Source organism: Esox lucius, chromosome 19 (assembly GCF_011004845.1).
Source record: "Esox lucius isolate fEsoLuc1 chromosome 19, fEsoLuc1.pri, whole genome shotgun sequence".
In the NCBI taxonomy this organism is placed as follows: Eukaryota; Metazoa; Chordata; class Actinopteri; order Esociformes; family Esocidae; genus Esox; species Esox lucius.
In genome coordinates this window covers 3,192,570-3,208,655 of record NC_047587.1, presented here as the reverse complement: position 1 = coordinate 3,208,655, position 16,086 = coordinate 3,192,570, and the positions used below count along the sequence as shown (strand labels likewise).

Below are 16,086 nucleotides of genomic sequence, written 5' to 3'. Positions count from 1 at the left end.
AAAAAGAAACAAACTATGCCGCCTACTGGGCACGCGCTGTAACTCACTGATAAGTTACAAAACACGACTTTACGTAAAGCACGGTGAGCACCACTTACGTGCATGTAAGAAGAAAATACCACACCGTTATAAATCTTTCAACTCGGGCATCGATTCTATATTTTACTGGTAATGTAATTTTCATAGAATTTTCATGTAATTATGAGAACATACTTTAAGTTGCCAGGCTGTTGTACAAACGTGTTGCTAATAGCTACACTACGAAGTATTTTATTTCACAAGTGCATCCTGTGTAGATGAAATACCTAAACTCTGAAATTGATTTATATTATAAAACGTAGTTAGGTTACAGTTTAACGTGCAATTCACGCGTGTACTTTTCGTTGATTTTGATATGGGTCCGTTCAATCAAACACAAATTAATGGGAAATGTCTAACTTCATAATTTAATAATGTGCCTGTCGTTTCCATAAATTTCAAGTTGGGGCATGTGTATCTGTTTCTGGGTATAGTTTAGTGTGTGTTGTGTGTGGATATTTAGTACTTAATAGGGATGTCACGAGAACCGATACAGTACTTCGGTACCAATCAATCAAATGTATTTATAAAGCCCCTTTTACATCAATAGTTGTCACAAAGTGCTTTTACAAAACACCTGGCCTCCAAGTCGATGCCAACATTCTGAAAACATGACGGTACTCGTTGTTTTACCGGGGATCCAAAACGTGACAGACAGAGGCAAGTGCAGCTGCCCCTCTGCCTCGACTCGTCGAAAAGAAAAACAGCGAACTTTGCGTTCGAGGCGGATGATCAGTGAGTAACAAATTCGCAAAAAACATTATGCAAACGGTGCCTTCAAACTTTAGAGACTTAAGGAGGAAACACTTCCAAATTAGTGAAGCACCTCAAAAAGACAGACGTGCCGATTTATTTAAAGAATTAAAGGTGAGTGAGTTTCAATTCACGTTACATTAAGAACGTCTCAAGAGTTATCCTTTTTAAATCCTTATCCTGAAATACACGGTACCATTATTTTTGTTTGATCCCGCTGGTATTGCTCTGTAACCTAGCCAACTATGCTATTATACCATGCTGAGTAGAGGTGTGTGCGCGCGCCTCTGCTGTTTACCTAAGTACATGGGATTTATTATTTAGTTTTAGTTTAGTACGTTGATATCGATCTGTGTATCGAGAATCGTGGAATTTCGCTTGTATTGGTATCACTACTACATTTCTGGTATGGTGACAGTAGTACTTAAGGGATATTGCAAAAGGGATGACATTTGATCATATTATTTTGCAGCCTTTGAGGTACTGGTGCTGAACACCAAGCCTGCCGTGCAGTACTATAATCTAAGACAGTGTTCTTTGCAAATCTTCCGACTGGGCCCGCTTTGGTTGATAAGACATCAGTTCGAATAAGGGCCGTCACAAGACAATCACACAACCCCTAATGCAATGTTGGACACAACAGGGGCCGCGGAGTCGGCCACTAGGGGCGCAAGGAAGAACACTGGTCTAAGGTTTTAGTGGGTGGGGTTATAGACTGTTTTAGGTTGTTCCTCTGCCCTCTTCTGCCAACCCTAAAGCCCTGATGCAGGGTTTTAATGTCTGAAAATGTCAGTAGCTCTATCATCACTATTATAATCTGCAAAACGTTTTTTCAAAACATATTGCCAATATGCACGATCAGCCATAACATTATGACCACCTACCTTATATTGTGTAAGTCCCCCTTTTGCCGCCAAAACAGCCCTGACCTGTCGAGACATGGACTCCGCTAGACCTCTGAAGGTGTGCTGTGGTATCTGCCACTAAGACGTTAGCATTAGATCCTTTAAGTCCTGTAAATTGCAAGGTGGGGCCTCCGTGGATCGGACATGTTTGTCCAGCACATCCCACAGATGCTCGATTTGATTGAGATCTCGGGAATTTGGAGGCCAAGTCAACACCTTGAACTTATTGTTGTGTTCCTCTTACCATTCCTGAACCATTTTTGCTTTGTGGCAGAGTGAATTATCCTGCTGAAAGAGGCCAATGCCATCAGGGAATACCGTTGCCATGAAAGGGTGCACATGGTCTGCAGCAATGCTTAGGTAGGTGGTACGTGTCAAAGTAACATCCACATGAATGGCAGGACCCAAGGTTTCCCAGCAGAACATTGCCCAAAGCATCACACTGCCTCCACTTGCTTGCCTCCTTCCCATAGTGCATCCTGGTGCCATGTGTTCTCCAGGTAAGCAACGCACACACAGCCGGCCATCCACATGATGTAAAAGAAAACGTGATTCATCAGACCAGGCCACCTTCTTCCTGTTCTGATGCTCACATGCCCATTGTAGGTGCTTTTGACAGGGGCCTTTCGCACCCCACGTGAGTCAATGAGCGTTGGCTGCCCATGACCCTGTCGCCAGTTCACTGCTTTTCCTTCCTTGGACCACTTTTGATAGGGACAAACCACTGCAGACTGGAACAACCCACAAGGGCTGCAGTTTTGGAGATGCTCTGACCCAGTCGTCTAGCCATCACAATTTGGCCCTAGTCAAAGTCTCTCAGATCCTTACACTTGCCCATTTTTCCTGCTTCTAACACATCAGCTTTAAGGACAGAATGTTCACTTGCTGCCTCATATATCTCACCCACTGACAGGTGCCACGATGACGAGATTATCAGTGTTATTCAGTTCACCTGTCAGTGGTCATAATGTTATGGTTGATCGGCATATTTGATATCAGTGGAAAACAGTCATTCAAATGTATTACGTGTACTAATTTGCACAGATCCATTTGCAAGTACTGGCCTCCCCATTCAGCTCGCACAGGATGTTTTCAACACACTTGGTAGCTGCTCAACTCCATCTTTTATCAAGCATGTGGAGATGTGTGTGATCACTAACCCAATACAGATTTAGGGTAATATTTGTATTTATTTTTTATTTTCTTGCTGACATGAAAGATGTGTTCCTCATGTTTCCAAAACCATACTACAAATTATGTGGTAACATTTGAGCGTCAGGTTACTTAACAAAACAGGGTACATGTCAACCAAGTTTAGATTATATTAGAAACAACTTTGTAAGTGAACAGTACAAGTACAGTACAACGAAATGCAGTTAGCATCTAACCAGAAGTGCAATTAGAAGAGGGCAGGATATTTAGTATTAAGTGTATACAGTGCAAAATGGCAATTCTAAATCAGCAAAAAAAAAGTATTAAGTTTATGTATTTGCAAGTAGGAATGAATAATTGTGCAATGAGGCAAATGCAAGTATACGTGGCAATTCTGACTGTGGAATCAAGCAAATTGGAGGTGTAAGGTAGTCTGTGCAACTGGAATTTAAGGATAGCAGCAGTGAGTTTCCCGAGGTAGACCAGTAGTACAAGGGGAGTAGTGCAACAAGGTCCCTGAGAGGCGGTACTAAGAGGTTGGTGGGTGGGTGTGGTTAGTGATGGGGTGGGTCACAGAGTTCAGCAGGGTTACAGTAGATGGAAAGAAACTGTTCCTGAGCCTGCTGATGTGGGAACAAAGAGACCTGTACCCCCTGCCTGATGGGAGGAGGGCAAACAGTTTGTGGCATGGATGTGACGGGTCTCGGATTCCATGCACCCTGTGCAGACACTGCTTGCACTGAAGGTCCACCATGGCTGGGAGCTGGGCATCAGTGTTGTGCTGGGCGGTTTTCACCACACGTTGTAGGGCCTTCCAGTCGGCCACAGAGCATCCACCAAACCACACTGTGGCACAGTTTGTCAGAATGCTCTCGATTGTGCAACGGTAGAAGCTCACGATGATTTGGGAAGACAAATGGGCCTTCTTCAGCCTCCTCAAAAAGTACAGGGTCTGCTTCACCTTTATGACCAGGGTTGAGGTGTTGAGAGTCCAGGAGAGGTCCTCAGAGATGTGGACACCCAGGAATTTGAAGCTGGACACACACTCCACTGCAGTGCCATCGATGACAATAGGGGCGAGACTGCAGCCTTTAGTTGATACTCTTATCGTACTCTTGTACGATAAAGGTTGTTGCGTTAAGAAATTAGCTAGGCCTAAGTAGTCCATAGTAGCACAGATGTTTAAATGCATTATTTTTGTTGCATTGAATGAAAGTGATTTGTTCTGCATTGAATGAAAGTAATTAATTTTGCATTGCATGATTGACACAGGTTTCCCATCAAGCTGACAGAAATGGCCCAGCCCAAGAAGAGTCTGTCAGAGGCATCTAAATCAAAGGAGACTTTGAGGAAGACATATGGAGAAACTTCTGGGGCTAAAGGACGAAATCCCCCCAAGACGTTACGGCAAAAGTTGGACAGGAAGACCAAGATGAAAACAGGTGTGCTAGTGACCGAAATGTATGACCGTTAATGTGACACTACTAGTAATGAATTATGAATAGATTTTGAGGCATGAAGGGTGTTCTTTGAAGATGTATTGACAAATGCTATATTGGAAAGAAGTGTGTATTATTATTAAAAACAGACATCATGGCGAACAAACTATTGACTGGCCGCACTTGTCTTGTATTTCAGTGATCAAATCCACAAGCGTTCTGAAGCAAAGTGGACCTGGAAGCATCTTGCACTACATTTACCATAGCACCCTGGGGCAGAGCCTTCATTCTCAGATGAGACGGGTAATCTTCTATGATCTAGTGCAGTGGTTCCTGACTCCGGTCCTCCAGTACCCCTAACAGCACACATTATGGTTGTAGCCCTGGACAAGCACACCCAATTCAGCTCAATGAGAGCCTGATAATTAGGTGACAAGTTGAATCAGCTGTGCTTGGCAGGGGTTACAAAGAAAACGTGTACTGTTGGGGGTACTTGAGGACCGCGGTTGGGAACCACTGATCTAGTGTCTCTGCCGGTGTGGGCAATTGGCAAATGACTCAATGCAAAGCAATATTTATTTTATTCAGCTGTTCGTGCAGAGAAGTCGAGTGAGACATTTACAGCCGTGGCCCTAATACAAATGGAAATGTATAACATTCACGTTTGAAAAACCCCTTGAAAATAGAAGGTTAATTAATCAGATATTTAAAGTGTTATAGGTATCAAAACGTCAAACCTGAAATGACTTGTGGTGTCTCTAGGACATTTTTTAACCAATGTTTTAAGTAAGAAGGTTAGCAATTTTCTGGCAGCCTTAAATACTACTATCACTCAATGTCTGTCCCTTCTAGAGGTCAAAGAGTCCCATCCAACAGAAATATATGAAAGTCCATGCTGTGTTTTTAACTAGCAAAGAATCAAGGACATATGTCTTTTAGTGAACAAACACATTTTATACCCAATATACTACTGCCCGGTCCCAGATCTGTTTGTGCCGTATAGTCGACTCTTATGTTTGGCCTGACGATGATCACTAGAGTTGACAAGATGACACAAACCCATCTGGGACCAGGCTGTCTATACCTGATCTCGGACAGCAGTGTTGCTTTGGCTCTATAGACACAACGTCTAACAGTCATGTCTTCCTGGCTGTCTCCAGTGCCTCCAGGAGCCGTTGGTGCGCTCCCTGTCGTCGTATAAGCTCCACCGTACGCTCAGCCCCTTCGACAGACGGGTCACATGTCTGGAATGGCACCCCACACGTCCCAACACCCTGGGGGTGGGATCCAAAGGGGGTGACATCATCCTCTGGGACTTCAGCATGCTCTCCCAGGCCTCCTTCATACAAGGGGTGAGGATGCCGGACGAACAACTCCCATTGCAAAACTAACATCACCATCGGCTGGCTGATGACTGCCCCCTTCCTCTTTTGTCTGTCTTGAGTCCTGGGTTGAAATATTACAGAATTTCAGGGAATATTGTGATTTATTTGTGGATTTCTTTTCACCCCCTTTTATGTCCCTTGAGGAATATGAAAATATGAAATAATGGAAATAGATTGGAGACTATTTCAATCTCGCATTCCCTGTTACTGAGAAGTATCCCCATAGCATGATGCTTCTAGACCGTTCTGTCGCTGAGAAGTAACCCCATAGCATGATGCTTCTATACCATTCTGTCATCGAAAAGTATCCCCATAGCATGATGCTTCAATACTGTTCAGTCACTGAGAAGTATCCCCATAGCATGATGCTTCAATACTGTTCAGTCGCTGAGAAGTATCCCCATAGCATGATGCTTCAATATTGTTCAGTCGCTGAGAAGTATCCCCATAGCATGATGCTTCTAGAGCATTCTGTCTAGACCGGTGCAGGAGTCTCTATTGCAGGCATTAAATTCAACCCCACTCATCTGCTCACGTCACCTCTGAGGGTTAGGGTTATACAGCTGAATTTCAATGGGACCACTCTCAGAGTGTTTGCCAATGCACTTTCGTGGGACTAGGAAACCTGTACCAGTGACGCAGTCCCTGTTTAGTGACCTGCCTTTGACCTGGGTGTGTAGGGTTTTGTAAAAAAGCCATACTGTACATTAGAGCCATTTCAAACGCAGGGCCCTCCGGATACAGAGACCTCTTCGTTTTCAACTGCAGGTCGTGGCAGAGCTAAAACAGACCCAAAACAGTCTACTGGTGGGTCAGCTTTTAACAGAACAGGGACATTGTGGGTCTGGGTCGTGTTCATTAGGCACCAAACAAATGTAACTTAATATAAGTGTTCAAATACTCTCTGAACTTTACAATAAGAAATGCTTGTTTTAGTTTTTTTAGTTCCGGCGGGCACAAGTGAATATGACACAGGAGTTATACAAACTACCCTTTGATAAGCTTCCCTCCTCGCAAACATAAGTCCTTTAAATACTTTGTTTTGCTGTTTGAAATTCTGTATTCTCAACCAATTTGGTTAATTAGAATTTGTCTGTCTGTTCACATCATGCAGAAAGGAGCAGGGGACTTCATTGGGGGCATGAAGTTCAGCCCAACAGACCCGTCCAAAGTCTTCCTGGCATCTGGTGACGGCACATTGACCTTGCAGAACTTCGATGGCCATCCACCCACGGTTCTGTCCAGGGTCCAGGACTGTGGTCATGACCACCACAATGTCTGGTGAGGAAGCAGACCTAACTTACACCACATGGGCCAAAGTAGTGCACTCAATAGAGAATAGAGCCTGAAGTACTGCACTCAATAGAGAATAGAGCCCGAAGTACTGCACTCAATAGAGAATAGAGCCTGAAGTACTGCACTCAATAGAGAATAGAGCCTGAAGTACTGTTCTACATAGAGAATATAGTCTAAATTACTGCACCATATTGAGAATATAGTCTGAATTACTGCACTATAGTAGTGATTGTAGTAGTTATTGGTTGGTCAGGCCTGTGTTGTGATTGGTCAGGCCTGTGTAGTGATTGGTTAGTTATGTGTAGTGAATGGTCAGGGATGTGTAGTGATTGGTCAGGGATGTGTAGTGATTGGTCAGGCATGTGTAGTGATTGGTTAGTTATGTGTAGTGAATCGTCAGGGATGTGTAGTGATTGGTCAGGGATGTGTAGTGAATCGTCAGGGATGTGTAGTGATTGGTCAGGCCTGTGTAGTGATTGGTTAGTTATGTGTAATGAACAGTCAGGGATGTTTTGTGATTGGTCTGGTTTTAATCAGAGGTATTAGTTGGAAGGTGTACCTCCGTTGGTGCATCGTCATGGTGATCACAGAGACGTATCCTCCCACCTGAGGTTGTGGGGGATTATTGTGTCTAGGAACTGAATGACAGAACTAACAGCTGAGCCCTCAGTCTCCAGGGGGAGAGGTGATGGTGCAATTATAAACTCTATTCCTCCTTCAGCCTTGTACCATCATAAAGGTTATTCCAGAAAGGTTAGTAGAGGAGTTGACTGTCAGCTGTAAAATACATTCTGTCTTTCTGTTTGAGCTCAGTGATTTATTGGACACAACAGCATCGTTTTTGATGGCAACGTTGTGACACGCCCCCTCTGATAATGTTATAGGAACAGACTTAGTCATAAAACACGGTCCTAGTCATAAAACACGGTCCTAGTCATAAAGCACGGTCCTAGTCATAAAGCACGGTCCTTGTCATAAAGCACGGTCCTTGTCATAAAGCACGGTCCTAGTCATAAAGCACGGTCCTAGTCATAAAGCACGGTCCTAGTCATAAAGCACGGTCCTAGTCATAAAGCACGGTCCTAGTCATAAAGCACTGTCCTAGTCATAAAGTACTGTCCTAGTCATAACGTTTTTCTGTTGCAGCCTGTGGTATTGCTGTGTGGATGTGTCCCTGAGCAGACAGATGCTGCTGGCAGGAGACAACATGGGACGAGTTTCCCTTCTGGGCATTGATGGCCAGGAGGTATAGTACAACACAGAGTGCTAGGATATACACCACAGTATGTAGGGCTTTGACTGAAATGGGTGTCGCCAGTCCTCATTGTGAATAAAGGTAGGAACCTGTCTTAGGAGATGACAGGGAGACATGGCCTCATTGTCAGTATCGTTGGTTACATTTTACAACTATAATAACATGTATTTATTCACTCCAAGGCAACTATAATAACATGTGATATTACAATAAGATGTATTAATTCAGTGTATTTATTCTGTATAACTGTCTAACCCTCTTGCCTCATAGATCTTCAATGAGAAGTTGCACAAGGCCAAAGTGACGCATGGTGAATTCAACCCACGCTGTGATTGGCTTTTGGCGACAGCGTCTGTCGACCACACTGTCAAGCTTTGGGACTTGAGGAAGATGAAGGACAAGAACAGCTACCTCCACGAGATGATGCACGACAAAGCTGTTAACTCAGGTACTTTCAGAGGACCGCTGTGAGAGTTGACCTGGCGCACCGCCACAGCCCGAGATCCCAGGACAGTTTCTATTTCTAAACCAATCCTAATTGTTCCAGGCATACTGACTTTCTTTGCATGTAGTGATTGAAAAAGTAGCAGAAATTAATTCAGGATGAGGCATCAGGCAAGCCTTTTTAACGCAGGTAGGCAGATGAAGGCAGACGTCTTTGGATTGAGACAAACCCAACTGTGAATTCTGTGAACCTGTGAGAGAATGTCCTTCAGTCATGGCCAAATATATTGTCACACTTGAGCTTCAAATAACTCCCAATTGTCTTTAGCACAGGTGAGTTCAATTCCAATGTAAAGGAGAATCACTTAAAATCTCAATGTATTCTAACTACTACTAGAAGGTACTAATAATATTGTCAGTCCATTTTAGGATTTCTCTGTGGAATAAGCTAAGAATCAGGAAATATTTTTGTGCGTTTTTCTTCCAACAGTTCTTGGACGCAACGCTTAGCCACATGGTATACTGGCAATATATCACAAACCCCTTAACTGCCTTGTTGCTATAATAAACCAGTTAACAACTCCGTTATATGACGCAGTACAAAACGATGTGATGTCATTATTGTGGTGTGCAACGATACGAAATAGCACTGCTGTCAGCCAATCAGTCTGCAATTCATCGTGCCCATGAACAGCATTAGCCAGATATCAGGGTGAATTATCGCTTAAATATAACGTTATTAACACCATGTGACACTCTCTGTGTCCTCCACATCTCCACTTGCCCCTTTACATCCAGCCTTTTTCAACCCAGTGGACTGTTCCAAGCTCCTGACCACAGACCAATATGACCAGATCAGGGTGTACTCCTCATCTGATTGGTCGACGCCTCAGCAGATCATCCAGCACCCACACAGGCAGTTTCAGCACCTCACACCTATCAAGGTGAGGGACTGTCCGGTTAGAGTGTTAGGTTTGAGGTAAACACGTTGGTGAGCGTTAGAATTTAGGTTTGTTTTTAGGTGTTGGCGTTAGTGGTTAGGTTTAGGTGTTACAACCAGGTTAGGTCTATGGATATGGGTTATGGATGTTGGGATTAGGGATTAGGGGAAACGTCAGGTCTGTGTGTGTGTGTTGTCATAAGTGTCTTCATCAGCCGGTTGTGTTTGCAGGCCACCTGGCACCCCATGTATGACCTGATCGTGGTTGGCCGCTACCCTGATGAGAGGGTGTGTCCTGGTGACCTTCGGACCATTGATGTTTACGACGCCAATACAGGCGAAGTGGCCTGCCAGCTGCTGGACCACAATGCAACTGGCATCGTGTCTGTGAGCACACGTTTTAAACCACCAACATTAAACAGTTTGTCTTTTGTTTTTGAAGGTTATTTTTGAAATATCTCTAGCTTTTTCTCCTCCCTGTGGAAACCTGATTTTTTTTTTTTTTTTTTTTTTTTAAACTGTTTATCTTTATTAATTGACTGTCATGCTTGAAGGATGGTTTAATGTGGGTTAGAGTGTTTGTAACAGTGTATTTCTGCGTAAGGACTCTGTTTTACTTTTTCTCCGCCCTTCATCACTAAGAAACCTTTTTACACCTTCTGTTCCAGGTCAACAAGTTCAGTCCGATGGGTGATGTGTTGGGGTCTGGAATGGGTGAGTTCTCACAGTACTGTTACATTCCACCATATCTTATAACTCGGACAAAATGTTAGAACGGAGATAGTGGTGTTTTCAGCTGGAAACTTTACAATGTTTTTTTTTAACATCTGCGTTCAACATGTGCCCTGGTCGAAAGTAGTGTCCTGTAGGGAATAGGGTGCTAAAGCAGTGTCCTGTAGGGAATAGGGTGCTAAAGCAGTGTCCTGTAGGGAATAGGGTGCTAAAGCAGTGTCCTGTAGGGAATAGGGTGCTAAAGCAGTGTCCTGTAGGGAATAGGGTGCTAAAGCAGTGTCCTGTAGGGAATAGGGTGCTAAAGCAGTGTCCTGTAGGGAATAGGGTGCTAAAGCAGTGTCCTGTAGGGAATAGGGTGCTAAAGTAGTGTCCTGTAGGGAATAGGGTGCTAAAGTAGTGTCCTGTAGGGAATAGGGTGCTAAAGTAGTGTCCTGTAGGGAATAGGGTGCTAAAGTAGTGTCCTGTAGGGAATAGGGTGCTAAAGTAGTGTCCTGTAGGGAATAGGGTGCTAAAGCAGTGTCCTGTAGGGAATAGGGTGCTAAAGCAGTGTCCTGTAGGGAATAGGGTGCTAAAGCAGTGTCCTGTAGGGAATAGGGTGCTAAAGCAGTGTCCTGTAGGGAATAGGGTGCTAAAGCAGTGTCCTGTAGGGAATAGGGTGCTAAAGCAGTGTCCTGTAGGGAATAGGGTGCTAAAGCAGTGTCCTGTAGGGAATAGGGTACTAAAGCAGTGTCCTGTAGGGAATAGGGTGCTAAAGCAGTGTCCTGTAGGGAATAGGGTGCTAAAGCAGTGTCCTGTAGGGAATAGGGTGCTAAAGTAGTGTCCTGTAGGCTAAAGTAGTGCACTACATAGAGAAAAGTGTGCCAATTAGGCACAGAAGCAATAACGTTTTTGTTCCGCCCCAGGAGTGAATATTCTAGTGTGGAACAGAGAGGAAACATTGGGTCATAAGCAGCTGGCAGGACAGGCCCAACAGGAAGACGTTCAGCCTGGCAGAGGGAGAGGGAGAGGGAGAGCCAGCTCCAGAAGCCAGCACAGAAGAATGGGTGGGGCCGGCAGAGGGGAGAGGCAGGGGGAGGATGAGGACAACATTGGGAAACTGAAGAAGAAGCTGGCTTTCCTGGAAGAGTCGTCCTCCTCAGGGACCCGGGCCAGAGCAGCGCCCTCCAGGGGTGGTAATGATGACAGCAAGACACGGAAGGGCAAAAAGAAATGATCCGGGTAGATGTGGGATGTTGTTTGTGATGCCAGAATTGTTACTGCATGCCCATGACAGGGTTGTACAGAGGTGCCTTTTGTAAATGTACGTATGTACACACTGTAGCAGTTACAGGGAATCTTGTTGTGGTTCAAATCAGGTTTTTTATTGAAGCATTATAATGAATGTCAGTGGTTATACTGTACAGGGACACCGCATAGACACGTTATAATGTATGTCAGTGGTTATACTGTACAGGGACACCGCATAGACACGTTATAATGTATGTCAGTGGTTATACTGTACAGGGACACCGCATAGACACGTTATAATGTATGTCAGTGGTTATACTGTACAGGGACACCACATAGACACATATAATGTATGTCAGTGGTTATACTCTACAGGGACACCACATAGACACGTTATAATGTATGTCAGTGGCTATACTGTACAGGGACACCACATAGACCCGTTTGCAGGTCAGTCACTGTAACATTCCATAGTGTCTCAAAGATACAGGTTAGGTTTTCTATTTTTCTAACTGGGTTAAATTGTTAATGTGTTCACACTTTTGTAAACTGTAAAAAAAGTACACAACTATAAACTATTGAACTTGACTGGTTATTGTTTCTTTCTTAGTTGATGAACAGTTAGCCTGGACCCAGACCTCTCGTTTTGTCAACTCCTGTCTTCTAGACTCATGGTATTTAGCAAGACATTATTTGAAGAGATGTAGTCCCAGGCTAATTAAGAATATGTTTTGAAATCTAAATGTTTGTTGTGATGGGATCTGGTCTTCGCAGCTCGCTTATAGTAATATTAGCCAGGCGGAACATAACATCACTCCATTTCTCCTGGTCCTCGTCCCTCTCCTGGAGCTTAGCCTGGTGAGCAGAGTACACCATGCCCAGGACGAGGCTCTCAAACTGGGATGCAGCCAGACGGAGTGTGAGTGTCTGGTCCTCCAGAGCCTTCACCATCTGGTCCATGGAAGGGAGAGTTTTGGGGATGTTGTCGTTGATCCGAGCCAGAAAAGCCCGTCCCTGCCTCATAGATGCCATCTCCAGGTCCAGCAGGTAGATGTTGTTGTCTTTGTCGATCTTTATTCCCCTCAATAAGGACTGTATGGGTGTAAATAATCTACTGATCAGACAAATGAGGGTTCATAGTAAAAACACAACAATATAAGACGTTCAGGAGGGATCTGACTTGACTGAAGTGTGAGAGGAAGATTCTAAGAGTTATGCTCAACGTCATTTGGCCTGATCCTAGATCTGCTTGCACAGTGGAAGATTGTACGGTCAATGGCCCTCATTTATCATTCTTGCGTAGAAACGGGCGTATATGCTGGCGTAAGATTTTGCTTACACTGCTCTCACCGCCTGATTTATGAAGCTGTGCGTACCTTTAAAATCCAGGTGTACGCAATACCTGCCCTTGATAAATGCCGCGGCTGAAAACGATCGTCATTAGAATAACACGCCCCTATATATTCAAGTCTCTGCTTCCCCCACGCCCTCATTTTACGCCATGGACACACGGAAGACGGCAAAAAAGAGAAACTTCTCTGACGTGGAGATTGAGACGATCACCAGGGAGGTAGAAAGAAATCAAATTGTTTTATTTGGCAGTTTAAAAAGCGGAATAAAAGATGATGTGGAGTACCATTCATTCACATTAATAATTGCATGACAATTCGTAATATTCGTCTTATTATTTTATTATATTTATTATTAATGACGTTTATTGTTATTTAGAAGAAGAATGTCGTTATTATTATTATTTCTATAATTATTATTATTATTATTATTTAAAAGAACAATGTCATTTTTATTATTTTGTCAGTCTGAATTATATTTTGGTCATTAAAAGCCTTTTATTACTGAACCCAGTCCGTGCGCATCTGCCAGGCCTAACCCTGAAACGTCATGTAAAGCGCACAGGCTCGCATCTGAAGGAATACATATAAATCAAATGCTTTGGTAAAGTCACACAAATTAAACATTGAAGTCCATGTTGCACAAAAATAAACACTGAAGTTTGTAATTATTATGTTGTGTTTTTTTTTACAGTGGGTCATAATATATCATATATTTTAGTTTGTCAGTGCGTTAGGAATTTCTTTTCTGCGCATTTCCGCACTAACTCAAAACGTGTGTACACCACCTCCTGAGCTGGCGTAGGATTTGAGAGTGCCGTACGCCAACGTCCATATTGATAAATCTCAAAGTCACCATGGTTTTGGGTGTACGCCAGATGTACGCTGGAAAGTTGGTGTACGCACTTTTGATAAATGAGGGCCATTGGCCCTCATATATCATTCTTGCGTAGAAACGGGCGTATATGTTGGCGTAAGATTTTGCTTACACTCCTCTCATCGCCTGATTTATGAAACTGTGCGTACCTTTAAAATCCAGGTGTACGCAATACCTTCCCTTGATAAATGCCGCGGATGAAAACGATCGTCATTAGAATAACACGCCCCTATATATTCAAGTCTCCGCTTCCCCCACGCCCTCATTTTACGCCATGGACACACGGAAGACGGCAAAAAAGAGAAACTTCTCTGACGTGGAGATTGAGACGATCACCAGGGAGGTAGAAAGAAATAAAATTGTTTCATTTGGCAGTTTAAAAAGCGGAATAAAAGATGATGTGATGTGGAGTACCCTTCATTCACATAAATAACTGCATGACAATTTGTAATATTCGTCTTATTATTTCATGATATTTATCAATGACGTTTATTGTTATTTAAAGAAGAATGTCGTTATTATTATTATTTCTATTATTGTCTAAAAGAAGAAGAATGTCATTTTTATTATTTTGTCAGTCTAAATTATATTTTGGTAATTCAAAGCCTTTTATTACTGAACCCAGTCCATGCGCAACTGCCGGGCCTAACCCTGAAACTTCATGTAAAGCGCACAGACTCGCATCTGAAGGAATACATATAAGTCAAATGCTTTGGTAAAGTCACACAAATTAAACTTTGAAGTCCATGTTGCACAAAATAAACATTGAAGTTTGTAATTATGTTGTTGTTTTTTTTACAGTAGGTCATAATATATCACATCTTTTAGTTTGTCAGTGCGTTAGGATTTTCTTTTCTGCGCTGTTAAGGTTTCATTTCTCTCCGCCATGTCCATGTGCAATATTTTGTTGTCATCCATCCACCAAAGATCACTCCAAATATAACTATTAATACTGTTTTATTTTCAGTTTACATCTCTGCACTGGCATAACATCAGTGCACGAGGGAACTGCAGCAGGGGCTGAGTATACGGCTACACATTTTTTACTTGAGACAGGTCAAAATAAAAGTCCCGTCTCTTCACACATGCGCACAATTAACTCTTGCACAATTTTGGGTATACAACAGTCAGTATCATAATTAAACAACATAATATAACATAAATGATGAGAACATATAACTCAACATGCGCATTTCCGCACTAACTCAAAACGTGCGTACACCACCTCCTGAGCTGGCGTAGGATTTGAGAGTGCAGTACGCCAACGTCCATATTGATAAATCTCAAAGTCACCGTGGTTTTGGGTGTACGCCAGGTGTACGCTGGAAATTTGGTGTACGCACTTTTGATAAATGAGGGCCATTGTCTCTGAGAAATAGCAATAAACATAGTAGTTGGCAGGGTAACTGATCTGGGACCAGGTTAGACAAAAGCTACCTCAAACATCAGGTTTGCATCATTAATGGATTGGTCCAAGCCCTGGGAAGCAAGGCCGCCATGAATGGCACCAGACACACCTGAGGAAAAAATTGATTAGCTATGCAAAAAAAAAAAAAATCTCCAGAAACACTGACATAGAATTTAAATCAACATCCAAAAGAACCTGTTGTAGTATTACATTACATGCAAACCTTCCTTTATGTACTGTTTTCTAATTGATCTTCAATGCATTTCATCAGAGACAAAGAATAGCCCCAAAATCAACTTAGTTTGAGAATAACTCACCTTCTAAAAGATCCTGAAAACATAAAGTCCCCAGAGTGACCCAGAAAAAGAGTCCAAGTACAGGTTTTGACACCATTATATTTTCATGAACTTGTAACACTTGTTGCATTTCACCACCTCTGTCTTTAGTTCCTTAGCCTCGAAGAATAAAATAAAACCCCACTCTGATAGCCAGTAAGTCAAGGCTAGAATGCCGTACATTCCTTCTACTAGGAAAAACACTCCAGGGCCAGTTGGCTCGTAGGTTCAAAGCACGACACTATTTAAGCTTCTCCTGGACACGTTGGGTGCGCAGATTTAGGTTGCAGCAAGTAGGCCTACAATAAACAATTCTGCAGCGAATATCATATCCTGGACCATTCAACAAGTGTGCTGTACATTTTTTTTTTCGGTAAGATGTTTTGTTAAAGGAGTTAATCGCGAGAAGGATATTGCAGTGACATATCTCTACCACTCAGCGGCAGCAGCCCGTGGTATCTATCGCTGGCCACAGAATAGGTTGGCTAAAAATAAATACGTTTGTTTACTT

The 16,086-nt window shown here is 43.0% G+C and overlaps 2 protein-coding genes across 5 annotated transcripts; one reads left to right on the top strand and one right to left on the bottom strand.

Annotated features, from left to right (window-relative positions):
* Positions 1-42: 42 nt before the first annotated feature.
* ddb2 (damage-specific DNA binding protein 2) lies at positions 43-11,978 on the top strand. 4 transcript variants are annotated; one of them, XM_010903173.5, is made up of 11 exons: positions 43-168; positions 4,161-4,330; positions 4,527-4,630; positions 5,488-5,679; positions 6,827-6,993; positions 8,155-8,254; positions 8,534-8,711; positions 9,506-9,651; positions 9,879-10,034; positions 10,316-10,361; positions 11,282-11,978. In XM_010903173.5, exons 2-11 carry the CDS (start codon positions 4,183-4,185, stop codon positions 11,590-11,592), a joined length of 1,548 nt encoding a protein of 515 aa, XP_010901475.4. In that variant the 5' UTR covers positions 43-168; positions 4,161-4,182; the 3' UTR covers positions 11,593-11,978. The 4 variants fall into 4 exon arrangements, with proteins under 4 accessions (XP_010901475.4, XP_019912305.2, XP_010901477.4 ...); XM_010903175.5 differs by lacking the exon at positions 43-168 and adding an exon at positions 352-813; XM_010903174.5 differs by lacking the exon at positions 43-168 and adding an exon at positions 830-945.
* Positions 11,719-16,039, bottom strand: LOC105029686 (protein FAM180A). The gene is made up of 3 exons (XM_010903172.3): positions 15,558-16,039; positions 15,270-15,349; positions 11,719-12,698 (listed from the first exon to the last, which is right to left on the bottom strand). Exons 1-3 carry the CDS (start codon positions 15,664-15,666, stop codon positions 12,345-12,347), a joined length of 543 nt encoding a protein of 180 aa, XP_010901474.1. The 5' UTR covers positions 15,667-16,039; the 3' UTR covers positions 11,719-12,344.
* Positions 16,040-16,086: the final 47 nt, after the last annotated feature.